Source organism: Mercurialis annua, linkage group LG3, assembly GCF_937616625.2.
Source record: "Mercurialis annua linkage group LG3, ddMerAnnu1.2, whole genome shotgun sequence".
Classification (NCBI taxonomy): Eukaryota; Viridiplantae; Streptophyta; class Magnoliopsida; order Malpighiales; family Euphorbiaceae; genus Mercurialis; species Mercurialis annua.
The window spans coordinates 69,933,649-69,948,108 of NC_065572.1; the positions used below are offsets into that span (position 1 = coordinate 69,933,649).

The 14,460-nt window shown below is 35.4% G+C and overlaps 4 protein-coding genes across 4 annotated transcripts; 1 reads left to right on the plus strand and 3 right to left on the minus strand.

Annotated features, from left to right (window-relative positions):
• The first annotated feature begins 1,037 nt into the window (after window positions 1-1,037).
• LOC126675343 (uncharacterized) lies at window positions 1,038-2,744 on the plus strand. Its single transcript, XM_050369974.2, has 3 exons — window positions 1,038-1,391; window positions 1,481-1,555; window positions 1,636-2,744. Exons 1-3 carry the CDS (start codon window positions 1,365-1,367, stop codon window positions 2,557-2,559), a joined length of 1,026 nt encoding a protein of 341 aa, XP_050225931.1. The 5' UTR covers window positions 1,038-1,364; the 3' UTR covers window positions 2,560-2,744.
• Window positions 2,745-3,106: 362 nt separating this feature from the next.
• LOC126675342 (acetolactate synthase, chloroplastic) lies at window positions 3,107-5,399 on the minus strand. The gene has a single exon (XM_050369973.2). It carries the CDS (start codon window positions 5,323-5,325, stop codon window positions 3,358-3,360), a length of 1,968 nt encoding a protein of 655 aa, XP_050225930.1. The 5' UTR covers window positions 5,326-5,399; the 3' UTR covers window positions 3,107-3,357.
• Window positions 5,400-6,687: 1,288 nt separating this feature from the next.
• LOC126675344 (protein transport protein Sec61 subunit gamma-1) lies at window positions 6,688-8,445 on the minus strand. Its single transcript, XM_050369975.2, has 3 exons — window positions 8,219-8,445; window positions 8,016-8,133; window positions 6,688-6,872 (listed from the first exon to the last, which is right to left on the minus strand). Exons 1-2 carry the CDS (start codon window positions 8,310-8,312, stop codon window positions 8,021-8,023), a joined length of 207 nt encoding a protein of 68 aa, XP_050225932.1. The 5' UTR covers window positions 8,313-8,445; the 3' UTR covers window positions 6,688-6,872; window positions 8,016-8,020.
• A 1,293-nt stretch (window positions 8,446-9,738) lies between these two features.
• LOC126673572 (nuclear transcription factor Y subunit C-1) lies at window positions 9,739-13,935 on the minus strand. Its single transcript, XM_050367768.2, has 2 exons — window positions 12,981-13,935; window positions 9,739-9,953 (listed from the first exon to the last, which is right to left on the minus strand). The coding sequence occupies exons 1-2, from the start codon at window positions 13,682-13,684 to the stop codon at window positions 9,950-9,952; spliced, it is 708 nt and encodes a 235-aa protein (XP_050223725.1). The 5' UTR covers window positions 13,685-13,935; the 3' UTR covers window positions 9,739-9,949.
• Between the last annotated feature and the right edge of the window lie 525 nt (window positions 13,936-14,460).

Consider the following 14,460-nt stretch of genomic DNA (forward strand, 5'->3'; position numbering starts at 1 on the left):
AATTGTTAATTAAAATAACTAAAAACAATTTTGTGAAGGAAAAAAAAGAGCTTTAAACTCATTTATCAAACTAAGTTTATAAATAATTAAATCATGTCTTACTTATTTATAAATAAATTCATCCATTATATATTTTAATATTTTGTTTGTTGACTTTTTTGTGGACGAACTCAAATAAATAAGAAAGAGAAATTTCATTAAATAGTTTTATTTGATAGTGCAAAATATGAAAATTTATTAAGAATAATTATAAAATATTTATTGTATTATTGATTATTATATAGTCAAAATTTACATGTATTTATGTTTGAAATTTATTAGATATATGTACTCCATTATGTAAAATTATAAATCTGCACTGTTCATAGTGTTTAACCCAATTTAAATATTTAAAGAAAACTATAGCCTTTTGATGTTATTAAATATAAAAGTATCAAATTACAATATTTATATATTTATAATTATGTGACCAAGTCACTTTCTAATTAAAGTTGGCATTTCAACAATATCATTTCTAAATTAGCACCACAAATTAAAATAGTCTTGAAAACCTTAAACGGTCACTTTCGTTTAATTTAAATTCCATTTGCTGATCTTTCATCAAATAAAATAGTGTATGAATGCACACTTTCTTGCCATTTTCATTTAAAAGTTCAACCTCCTTTTATCATATTGGACGTAAGCTAAACTAGTGGTATAAACCTAGGTTTATTCCATATTCTTGCCAATCCCACTGATGATCATATGATTACATAATAGTACCACGGATACAAATTACAAATTCAAATAACAATTCATGAGTCACATAAATAAATATGTTAATTGAACTGATTAAGCAATTTGTGTCATATTAATCTATTACTATATTAAATGTGTTGTATTTGTATTTAAACTTTAACACGTATAATAAAACGCGTACATCGAGACTATGGAAGAATAAAAACGAACTAAATAGTCAAATATATTTAATCCGGACTGAAGAAGTCCTATTTCTGCTTGACACGGCACATTTATAATACGCTAACACGAATAGTGAGCTCAATATGAGTACATCGAGACCATGGATTCAAATAACAATGATCCCCAGATACATAACATATATAGTTGTCACTATCAGCTAGCCTTTCTTTAATAAAAACTCAATTCAGATCCAACTCTGCAACAAGAATTGTTATTTTCTTGAGAGTTTGGCCTGGTCTTCCCTTCACACTTGCCTCCATTTCATCCTCCAACTTCCCCGTTTCTTCATTTTCTCTACATATTCACTCCCTTATGACAAGTTTCAGTATATATTCCTTTATATTTCCTCTCGGATCATCGTTTCTTTAGCAATCAGCTCTGTTTTAGAGCAGACAACAGTCACCATGGGAACCAAAATGGAAGGATCGAAGGTAATTTTCTTTTTGTTTAGTTAGTAATATGTCATATTTTAGCATCATACTTCAGATTCTGACCAATTTCTTGACAAATTAACTTATAGCCCAAGAAATCACTTTTTGCATCTATAGCCAAACCCTCAGTCGAAGATGGCAGACCAAGCAGCATGGTTGTCAAGGTAAAATCTCAAAATCTATTTTCTCCAATTATAGAGAGAATCTAACAGAAGTTGTGATTGTTTTCTTATTCGGCAAACAGAAGGCACATACTGTAATTCCTGCACATATTGTAGCAGAAGCAATATCGACAATCCGCGGTCTTGATCTCCGATGGTCCGGTCCGATAACAGCAACAGAAATGCAATACGTCGAACAGTATGTCTTAGCGAAGTATCCCCAGTACGCTGGTCTTCTCGTCGGAGAAAAGATAGATCTTTCTACTTTGTGCATTAATGAAGAAATTCCAGAGGCAGCAACACCGGATGATAAGAAAAAATCGCCGAGGAACAATTTCAGAGAGGCCTCTTTGCCTTCTCCCGGAAGTAATTTCCCCGATTTGGAGAGAATACAGTTAGAACCATCGAGGTTGCTCGATATACTCACAAAGAAATCATCTTTTCCGGGGAGTTTCATTTCAATACCTGAAATTCAAGCTCAGAATAGAGTTTTGAAGCACTGTGGATTACCTGATGATGATTATCTGGTTCTGTTCACTCCTAATTACAAAGATGCAATGATGTTAGTAGGCGAAAGTTACCCGTTCTTCAGAGGAAATTTCTACATGAGTGTTCTTTCAGAAAAAATGGATTATGTACGGGAATTCGCGGCTTACAAGGAATCGAAAGTGATCTTGGCACCGGAGGCTTGGTTGGATTTGAGGATTAAAGGATCACAGCTTAGCCAGTATTTCAGGAGAAAGTGCAAGAACAGCCCGAAAGGGCTATTTTGTTATCCGGCTGATGTTGATGGGATTCGCTACTCGATGCACTGGGTTTCCGAAGCTCATCGAAACTCGTGGCATGTTCTTCTAGATGCGACTGCGCTTGTGATGGAGAAGGATAGGATGAACCTTGCACTATACAGGCCTGATTTTGTTTTGTGTAGTCCTGAAGCTAATTCTTCAAGCATCACTTGTCTCCTTGTTAGGAAGAAATCTTTTGATGCTTCAACCTCACTTCAATGAGTGAGAAGGGTAAAATCGGTATGTGAATATTGAATATCTGCATATTTGTTTAGTATAAGCTACTGCAACTTGGAGTTCTTTTGCTTTTCTTTCCTCAAAAATTCAGTGATTGAATTTGGTTTATTATAACCTCATACTTAATAATGTTTCCAAGAAATGGATTTTGATTGGATTACGGTGTAAAATTTGCAATCGTGTTATGAGTTCTCAAAGCTCTGCAGTTCGAGCTAGACGTATGCATTCAATTTAAACCGAGCTAAAATTTTAAACTTTTAAAATCAAATTGAACTAAATAATGAAACAATTGCTTCAGTTGATTTTTCACATTTTCTAGTTTGAGTTATCAAATTTTATTTATTTTAAATCAAACTAATTCAAATTTATAGATTCTGTTTGAATTTTACGCACCTGAGTTCCAGCTAAATTTATTAAACTCATTCTTGATATTAAGAAACACCAATCTAAAACCAATAGGACAAGCCACAAAATCGACTATTTTCTCAGGCAGCAAGCACTGATCATGCATCGAAAAATGGCAGAATTATAATAGCATAAACAAACCAGAGTTTATTACCTAAAAGCAATTACAAGATTCCGAGAGCCTGAGTCCAAACACAAACTACTTGCTCATATTACCAAAGCTGACAAAGAACATAGCATATCACATAAGGTTCTGTTCAAAGAAAGAAAAGAACACTAAAAACTAGCAAGAAAGCTAAGAGCCTGCAACTTAACATTGGACATGGAATTGCACATAAGACTTACATAAATAAAAAGGCTTAATACATGAAGGAAAGATCAATACTTTATTCTTCCATCACCCTCAGTTATCACATCTTTAAAAGCACCACCAGCTGGGATCATGGGCAGGACGTGTTCTTGATGCGGTACAATCACATCCAATAAGTAAGGTCCAGGTGTATCCAACATTTCTTGGATTGCTGATCTAAGATCGTCTATCCTTGATACACGAGCAGCTGGTATTCCACAAGCTTCAGCAAATTTCAACATATTGGGGAAAATCTCAGTTTCATTTGCGGGATCTCCTAAATAAGTATGCGCTCTATTAGCCTTGTAGAACCGATCCTCCCATTGCATCACCATTCCCAAATGTTGATTATTCAAAAGCATTATTTTGACAGGCAGATTCTCGACACGGATAGTTGCCAACTCCTGAACATTCATGATAAAACTTCCATCACCATCAATGTCAACAACAATTGCACCAGGATTAGCGACAGCAGCTCCGATAGCAGCAGGTAATCCAAAACCCATAGCTCCTAATCCCCCTGAAGTCAACCATTGTCGTGGCCTTTTGTATTTATAAAACTGAGCAGCCCACATCTGATGCTGACCAACTCCAGTACTTATAATAGCCTTTCCGTCGGTCAATTCATCAAGAGTTTGAATAGCATATTGAGGAGGAATTGCCTCACCAAAAGTCTTAAAACTCAAAGGATACTTAACTTTCTGTTCATTCAACTCCTCTCTCCACGCCCTAAAATCTAACGAATTCTTAATACCTTTACTTTCCATAATACTATTCATCCCTTGCAAAGCTAGCTTAACATCACCACAAACAGACACATGAGGCTGCTTATTCTTCCCAATCTCAGCAGAGTCAATATCAATATGAACAATCTTCGCTCGACTAGCAAAAGCCTCAAGTTTTCCAGTAACACGATCATCAAACCTCACACCAAATGCAAGCAACAAATCACTCTTATCAACCGAATAATTAGCATAAACAGTTCCATGCATACCAAGCATTCCTAAAGACAACTCATCCCCGACGGGAAAAGCACCAAGACCCATCAAAGTACTAGCCACCGGAATCCCAGTCAACTCAACAAACCTCCTCAACTCCTCACTCGAATTCAAACACCCACCACCAACATACAAAACAGGTTTCTTCGACTCGGAAATTAACCTAATAATCTGTTCCAAATGAGACTCATTGGGATTCTTAGGCAATCTAGACATGTAACCAGGCAATTTTATAGGGACATCCCAATTAGGAACAGCTAATTGTTGCTGAATATCTTTAGGAATATCAATTAAAACCGGACCAGGGCGACCCGAAGTAGCTAAAAAGAACGCTTCCTTAACAATTCTTGGAATATCATCAACATCAAGAACCAGATAATTATGCTTAGTTATTGATCTAGTTACCTCAACAATGGGCGTTTCTTGAAATGCATCCGTACCAATCATTTTGCGAGGAACTTGGCCGGTAATAGCCACAATGGGGACACTGTCGAGAAGGGCATCGGCCAGGCCGCTGACGAGATTGGTGGCGCCGGGGCCTGAGGTGGCGATACAGACACCGGGGTTTCCGGAGGCACGTGCGTAGCCTTCGGCTGCGAAGATTCCGCCCTGCTCGTGACGGGGAAGGACGTTACGGATAATTGGGGAGCGTGTCAAAGCTTGGTGGATCTCCATGGAAGCGCCACCTGGATATGCGAACACGTCGGTTACACCTTGGCGCTCGAGTGCTTCGACCAGGATGTCAGCTCCTTTTCGAGGCTCATCAGGGGCAAAACGGGGATTTGGAGGAATGGCGGTAATGGTGGTGGTGGTGGTGGAGGAAGGGACAGCGGTGGTGGGTTTGGGAACTGCGTTGGAGATGTGGAGAGGACGGTGGGGGGCGGGGTTTCGAGAAAAGGGAAGGGTAAATCGGGAAACAGAGATTGATGATCTGGAGGAGGGTGAGGCGGAGGGTTTGGGAATGGAGGTGGTGGTGGCTGCAGATGTAGCCGCCGCCATGGTTTGAGTCAGAGAAATGTGAGAACCGAGTCACTTACAGGTAGTTAGTTTGGAGCAGAAGAGGGAGTGAAATTGGTGGCTCTCATGTCTTTAAAAAATTTCGAAGGGGGACCAAACTGAAATTACTTATTTAGCCTCTCAGTTTTGTCCTATTTTAGGTTTAGGACGAGGATTTGGTTTAACAATTAGTTACATTACAGAACAATTATGGTAAGCAGTAAAAAGTTGTATCCTGTTATAGAGTTAGATTTTCCCCTTTAAAGAATTCAAGCACATTGACCGTAAACTATTTCAATAGTAAAATCAGGTTTAAGTGATTAGCAATATAGAAACAAAGTATTTTAGTGTTTAGAATGACATGATCGTTTATTTGAGTTCATCCACGATATGTAAAGGCTTCTAATGAAAAAAAAAAAAGCGAACCGTTCACATTCCCACGTTACGAAAAAGAAAAATGGAAACCGATGGTATACCTAAGTGTCGAATCTGAGATGAGCTATTTGATTTAGGGATTCAAGATATCATAGAAAATGCGGTAATAGAAGATCGGTAACAGACATTATATTGAAAAGAACATTTGAAATGTTGATATAAAATAGGCAAGCTAGATTTATCACACTTTTTCTGCTTAATCCTGGGTAGAAACGTAATGACTCATCATCAGGCAAAGAAGGGGCATGCTTATCCCCTTGTAATATTTAAGTTGATTCATTCTTGTAATTTTGTTGTGTCATATATCAGACAAACAACTCTAGTTAGAGAGCTCATAAAATATTAACACATGTGACAAACAACACCCGCGTATGACGTTGAATATACAGCTTTCCCTTTCGAACAAATCACACCCCATGTGTTCTTTTCTCAAGCTCTTCCTGCTCCAGCTACAGCTGATATATGATCCTTCTCCTCAATAATATCTCATATATATGGCTATAAACCACTCTTACCTTCAGATCCTTTTTCAGCTATTATCTACGAAAGAATCCACAAGTTCGACAGAAAAGGTTCTAGAGAACAAAAACATAATTTCAGAAACTTAAGTACCACTTCCCAGATGAGGTCTTAAAAAATCTCACAGCCAAACACCACCTATGAGGTAGATTAATTGTAGAAATACACGATAAAAGTCGAGAGGGCATTTCAAATGCCATTACAGGTCCAGCATACGAGGATGGTACCGTAAAAAGAGTGATAAAGATCATGAATTCTCATTCAAGGTAGTGGTCGTGTGTTTAAGACTTCTTAAACATATAATCAGCCTATGTATGAAAGAACTCTGATTATATCTTAAGGTGCTACCAATGATTTATATGGCAGAAAAACAATCTGCAAGGGGAAAAAGGAAAAAAAGGCAAATCGTAGTTGCATATCAAAACCAATCAAAATAGCTAAGCCGAAGCCAAATTTCAAAAGTTTAAATTTATAATTTCCTGGTTTACTCGAGTATTCAATACATATCAAAAAGAAACCTAGAAGAGCTAAATGCTATGCATTCCTCTTTCAAGACTTGAGCTGTTTGAACACCTTCCAGTCCTGTATCCATAAGCCTGCAAGTGTACATGGAAAGTGAATCAGTTTCTGCTTTCTATTTCAACAAATGGAAACAAAGAATAAATTTACCAAGGGGTTCTATGCTCAAGTAACAAGCAGTTGAAAGAAAGCAAAGTTCAAATCCAGCATAAAGACGTGTTGTATGTATCCGATTTTAAACTTAAAAAGGTATATTCATACATCAGTTTATGATCTCACTTCAACATCTTGAGACTAAATCTCAATGAAAACAATCTTCAAAATTGCATGAGAGAAGCCAACAAATAGCTAACCAATTACCACAGCATTACGTTCAACAGATTAGTTAATTATAACCCAAAAGTGTAGGAAATTCTGCCAGATTCACTACTATATAGGAGTTCAAGATTCATAACAAATTTCTTACACTTTCTAATGAGAGAAGGAAAAACAAAACCAATGAAAGTAAGTTTCATGATAGAAAAGTAGAAGTAGAAGTTTTAACTCTCACTTAAACCATGTTGAGTTCTTAGTGATTCAACTTAAGGTTATTTTGCACCTTTATTTTCTTAGAAAACATTAAGCATGATTCTCAAGTTAAAAAAAAAAAGTCCAAACATGAAGAAAATCCACGACTTAAAAACATGTACTGATGTACAGCAATTATGTTCTACCAGATCCGATGCCTAAAACTAAATTCACGATGGCCTCAAATCATACAGCCACACCGCATATACATTTCAATATACATTATTAGAGTTAATTTATTCCTCTCAAATCTCCAATCTAGCTAGCAACCTGATTTATATAAGCATTACTTAAATTCTATACTCAAATTCAAAAGTATAAACATTATTTGTCACAGTCAAAACTCTTAATTTATACGAATAATTAATAATTTAACAAAGGAAAGAAATAGCTTATGGATTTAGTATACAGTTTAAACTTGTGTTTCTATTAATAAACAGATCAATAAGATGATTACTAGTTTACTTTTCACCTTATAACTGATAATTTTAAAAAATTGTTACATAACTTTAATCAGCCTTTTATAAGCAACTAAGCACGTACAATTATGCATTAATCAACATGCAGTATATCATTATCTCTTGCTAACGAGATCTAATGATCACGAATCAACTCATGAATTTTCATGAACAGGATGATGGAAATTAAATTACCTGTTTCAAGAAGCGACGATGATGTTGTTAATAGGGATAAAGATAAGCTTCACAAAAAATCCAACAAATCCCATCACCACGAACCCGATTGCAGTACGGAACGCAACCTTCGTAAATTCTACACAGGAAAACAAAATAAAAAGTCAGATCGGAACTCAATTCTGTAAAATCCGAGCTTATATAAGATAGAGAGAGATGTGTACCTTTACGATCGGGTTTATGGCAGCGCTTGACGAGGCGAACGCTGTCCTTGGCGAAGTCTCTGAGCGGATCGAAGACGTTATCTAAGGCATCCATGTCGATAATTGCAAGGGGAAACCCTAGATCTGATTTTTCTTTTTTGATTTAATTGAGAGAGAATTGGATTTTTTTGTTGTTCTTCTTCTAATATAAAGAAAGTTTCAGACACGTTATTTTGCAAGTGTATGAACTCCAGGTCAAAATCGGAAGATAAATAGTATACGTGTTTTTTACAATTGAACGAAAATTCTATTTCTACCATTATTTTGATGAAAGGACGAACATATCCTTATAAGTTTATGATTTTCTCTGAAGTTATGGGCTGGATCTGGGTTAAACATGGATAATCTAGGCTTGTTTACACTATTAGCAAATTAACTGAATAAACTGAAATTTTAATTTGCTTTGATTTTCGGCTAATTTAATTCGATTATGGTTAGTTATTTTAATTTGTTTGGTTTAATTAGTTTTTCAGTATGAAATTTAAGAATTTTACCAAGACGATCTAATTAACCGAAATTATATATATATATATATATATATATATATATATATATATATATATATATATATATATATATATATAATGTGCGTGTGTGTGTGATGTTATTTTTATATTGTTTTTAGAAATTTAAGGTTTTTTATATAATTTTTATAAGATTTAAAATATCAATTTGCTCTCTAAATTTATTTATGATTAAAAATTAACACCAAAATTAATCTATTTTATTTTTTTAATAATTAAAATTAATAAAATTTAGTTTGTTTTAATCAAAATGACCGTCTAAATCGAATAAATTTTTCCAGTTTAGTAACAATTCGGTTATATGTAATTCTATTACAATTACGATTATGAAAATTTGAAAAAATTCGGTTACAGTTAACTACACCGAACTAACAGTTCCACGCTCCTAGCTTGATAGCCTGGATTGACTTAAATACCAATTTGCCCTCTCAATTCATACTTGATGGACAATTGATATTATTAATATTATTATTTTTCTAAACTTATTATATTTTATCATTTAACTCAAAATATGATCAATTAATATAACTTTTAATATCAATTATCTGTCTACAATTGATTTAAAATTGATAGATTTGATATAATTGCTAATTTAGAAGACTAAATGATTATAAAAATCAATTCTTGTGTGCAAGTTCATGAGTCAAATTGATATATAAGCCATTGAAGATTCATCTCCAGTATGATCCTGCAAAAGATTTTCCATTCTATGAAAAATAGAATCTCATGGAATCAAATATCACATTATACAGCACTACCTCTCTATATTGCTCCAATGAATTTACATGAACATATCATATCTTTCAAAAACATGATCACCAATCTCTTTAGTTCTACAAATGATTAACCAATCAAATTAGATAAAATTAGAAACATAAATAATATATATATAGTAGAGGCATACATTCACATCTTATGGTCGGAAAGACCAAAAAATGGAAACTAGAATAAAAGATCTCAAGAAACTGCACATTAGATATAATTAGGCAGGCCACAACCGCGACCATAGAGCTTCTACAAAAATTAAGTTAAAAAATTTCTAGTTAAGCCATTACAATTAACGGTAGTTTCGACAAATAATAGCGGGGGCTAGTACATTGAAGTTCTAAGCAATGTAAAACTCCAACTAGGCCAATTGCCTTCTGCTGCACCACTGCTTCCGACTTCATTAGCTGCAGAATACAGTATGGTAAAAACATTGTACACTTACATGAAACGGAACTTATTGAATACAGAAGTTGCACAGAAGTACTAATATACATGCAAGTTTTGCAGCATTAAGTATAAGGATTTGACATTGACTCACCAAAACTATTCAAAGAATCACTAGCATGAAGAATGGCCACAATCACAAAGAAACCCTGAGCTATGTTACGCAAAAACTTCTTCATACGTTATAGTGTTTCCTTTCAGGAAACGCTTATGAAATTCTGAAACTTTATATTAATAACCTATATGAGTAAATAAATTTGTTCTGCCCGTTTCCTATTTCAAAGTTTTGTTTGCGTGCTACATACTATCTGAGATTCCCCGTATAAATTCCCTCTCAATGTGATTAGTCAAAGACAGACAAGTGATATGAGCATTTGTAATACGCTTCTTGTTTATAGAATAATGAACAAACGCAACAGTTTTCCTCCAACGGCGGTCATGATAATTTTGTTTGACGTAAATGTAAAGACTCTAACAGATCACAACAAAAAAGGTTGGTAAATATTATGTTATAGCTAGAGTAACCAATTTTTGCAATGTGAAACAAGTTTTGCCCTTATATGTCTAGGATTTCACTTCATGTCCAAGGACTAAGTCATATCGATTAACAAGATTTGTGAAGAGCAACCAGTAAACGAGGGAAATGGTAATCTAGAGAACACAGAAGGCATGATAGAGAAAATTGTCTGATCTCTTTAATATTATGCAGCTATCGAAACAAATATTGTCAATTTCCATAATACTCCTTTGTAGTTGGTACAGCTACTGAAGGAATAAAAACCAAGCAACTGTGCATATGTTTAAGGTATACTTTGCGTTGGAATTAAGAATTTTTTGAAAGATGTCAAGCTTGGTCAGAGACAGGAATTTAAGAAGTTATCTCACTTCAAGAAAATAAGTGGTTTTAGTCGAACCATATGACTCGTTACATCAAATCAAACTGAATCGTATTTATGAACTCGGTTTGATTATTTGATTTGATTCGAATGTGCACAATTTATTATACTCATTCTTGACAATAAGAAATACCAATCTTAAACCGACAGAACCGCCACAAAATCCACTATATTCTCAAGCAGCAAGCACTGAACATGCATCAGCCATCTAATTCCTTAAGATTGCATTCGAAAATGGCAGAATTATAAAAGCATGAGCAAACCAATGTTACCTAAAAGCAATTACAAGTTCCCGAGACCCTACAAGTGAAAAAAATTCAGATTTGTTAGAGGGATCTCCTAAATAAGTATGCACTCGATTTATTATCCTTGTAGAATTGATCCTCCTATTGCATTATCATTCCCAAATGTTGGTTATTCAAAACTCAAAAACATTATTTTGACGGGCAGATTTTTGACACGGATAGTTGCCAATTCCTGGACATTCATGATAAAACTTCCATCGCCGTCAATGTCGATAACAATTGCACCAGGATTAGCAACAGTAGCAGGTAATCCAAAACCCATAGCTCCTTATCCCCCTGATGTCAACCATTGTCGTGGGCCTCGTGGCCGCTTGTATATATAAAACTGAGCAGCCGGCATTGGATGCAGACCAACTCCAAGTCCAGTACTTATAATAGCGTTTCCATCAGTAAATTCATCAAGTGTTTGAATATCATATTGAGGAGAAATTGCATCTCCAAAAGTCTTAAAGCTCAAAAGATTCTTAACTTTCTGTTCATTAAACCCCTCTCTCCACGCCCTAAAAGAACATACTTTATATACGTTTACTCTCCAAAATAATATTCATCCCTTGCAAAGCTAGCTCAACAGCACCACAAACAGACACATGAGGCTGCTTATTCTTCAAGTGTTTGAATAGCATATTGAGGAGGAATTGCATCTGCAAAAGTCTAAAAGCTCAAAGGATTCTTAACTTTCTGTTCATTTAACTCCTCTCTCCACGCCCTAAAAGAACATATTCTCAATACCTTTACCCTCCAGAATAATATTCATCTCTTGCAAAGCTAGCTTAACATCACCACAAACAGACACATGAGGCTGCTTATTCTTCCCAATCTCAGCAGAATCAATATCAATATGAACAAACTTTGCTCTACTAGCAAAAGCCTCAAGTTTTCCGGTAACACGGTCATCACACCTCACACCAAAAGTAAGCAATATATGGGTTTCTTGGACTCAGCAATTAGCCTAGCAATCTTGCACCTCCAGTTGGAATAACCACATCACAGCACTTTTATGAAAATGTTATCCAAGGACTTGACACCTCTTTTAAGAGGTTTAATCTCTAACAGCCAAAAGTTTTATCCAACTAACATCTCCTCCATATTCATACTGCACTCTCTTTAATCTTTTCTTAGCCTCTAACAGTACGCCTATGGAAACCATCACCATTATTCGATTCAATTTTAAAAAAAAAACTTCAAAACTAAAGTGCCTGGGTTCTTTATAATGCAAGTGTAGAGATAATTGTTATTGGGGATGCATGTAGCCGTTAGCCCACAGCTTAAAGCATGTGATAACAACACAACTACGGCTAACTACAACGTTTGCTAGTCCAAATAGTGATCTTACACATTCAGTATTGAGAATTGGACAAAAGGGTTCCTTACCAAGTTCTGCAACTAACATAAATAAAGAGAACCAAATTAAAAAGGAACACCTTTTAAGCATAGAAAGCCTAGAGAGACCTTATCAACAATGTAAACAGCACAAAAACTTACAGAACCTACAATTACACAACTTGATGATTTCTCTTCAACATCTAAAGACTCTGAACACATCATAACTACTTAGTTAATCTTAACAAAATTAAGCAACAACAGTCAAAGCACCCATCTTGAATCAAAATCCGAAAAACTCGAATTTGAACAATCAACAAATAGCATTGTACCCAAATGAACTATAAATCGAAAAGCAAACTCCTTTCAGTAAAATTCAAAGCACCCATCACATTATAAACCAAAAAAATTCTACCCACATTAACAATTTAGTTAATCTTAATGCATAGAAACTATTATCACTCACCCTTGACCATCAAGATTGCCTTGGCCACTGCTACCACCACTACCATAACTCCCATCATCAGCAGTAGTCTGCCAAACAGACTGCCAAGCCTGAGAAGGAGGCTGACCATAAACGCCAGAAGGATCCATAGCAGGCCGACCAATCATCATCCCACCAGGGCCACCACCAGGCTGAGCCACCATATGCTGAGCCATAGGAGGATAATAAAAAGGAACCCCACTAGCAGTAGCCCCAACAATCCCTCCTAAACCAGCAGCCTCATCTTTGATCTCGTCGCGCGGCACAATATCAACCAAGAAATCAAATATATCAGTTCTAGTAATGGCAGCAGCAATGTCATTCTTCTGAAGAGTCCTCCTCTTATTCTCCTCAGCATGAAGCCACGACCTAATAGTTAGCTCCAAAATGAAAAGCTCGCAAGCTTTGGCGAATAGAATAGGCGCTTCGGCCGAGATCATACGCACATCCTCGTCAGCTTTCATAATTTTCTTGATTCTTGCGAGTGGGAGCTGGTGGTTCTTGAAATCGTTCACTTGCTCGATCTCTTGTCTTTGGTATGTCCAAAACATTTGAAGCTGCTGCTGCTGCTGTTGGAGGAGGTGGTGGAATGGGGCGGAAGACGGCGGAGGTGGTGGTGGGGCGGCGCCGCTGCCTGGTGGGTATGTGGCGGATTGAGCTGCTTGTTGGTTGTTGTTGGCGTCCATTTTTTTGGTGTTTTTGATTGGCTGATTTTGTTTTTAGTTTGGTGGTTAAAATTATTAAATTAATTTTTTCTTTTTTGTGATTCGATGGAATTTGATTTGGTGACAAATGGTGGAGTTTGGAGGAGAGAGAGAGGAGGGTTTGATTTGGGGTGTGATGAAGAAATGGATGGAAGAGATGAAGAGATAAGGTTGAAGATGAAGACAATGTGTTTTTTTGGGTCGTTTGATTTGGGCTTCTTTTTACTCTTTTTTTCTCTCCGTTATTTCCTTTTCCTGTGCAATCCCTTTCTTTATTATATCCAAACATTTAATAATTTAAAAATAATTCTCCAACTTTGCTTTAACCTGTCTTTTTCTTTGTTTTTTATTTTGAGAATTTCTGATTTAAATTAGTTCATTTTCTTATTTTAAAGGAGAATAATTATACAGACGTTATTCGTGCAACAAACTAATGAGGCGTTAGCCATGTGCAAATGTTTAATGATGAAAAAATAAGCAATAAATAAAGATTCTCTATCGCAAATGATTATTGTCTTGTTGTAAAAATGACGTGGCACATCCGTTGTGTGGGATAAAAACTCTTTAAAGGAGTACTTGCATATTAAAGTTTAATGAATTATTTTTGTAGCGATTTAATTTAATTTTATATATGTTACATTCTATTCTTTTAATTTTTGGCATTGTGATAGTATAGCACATTGCTGTTTTTTGACGTGCTTTATACAAAATGACACCGTTTCTGAATACATTTTGTAGCTTTATATTTGGTAAAAAAA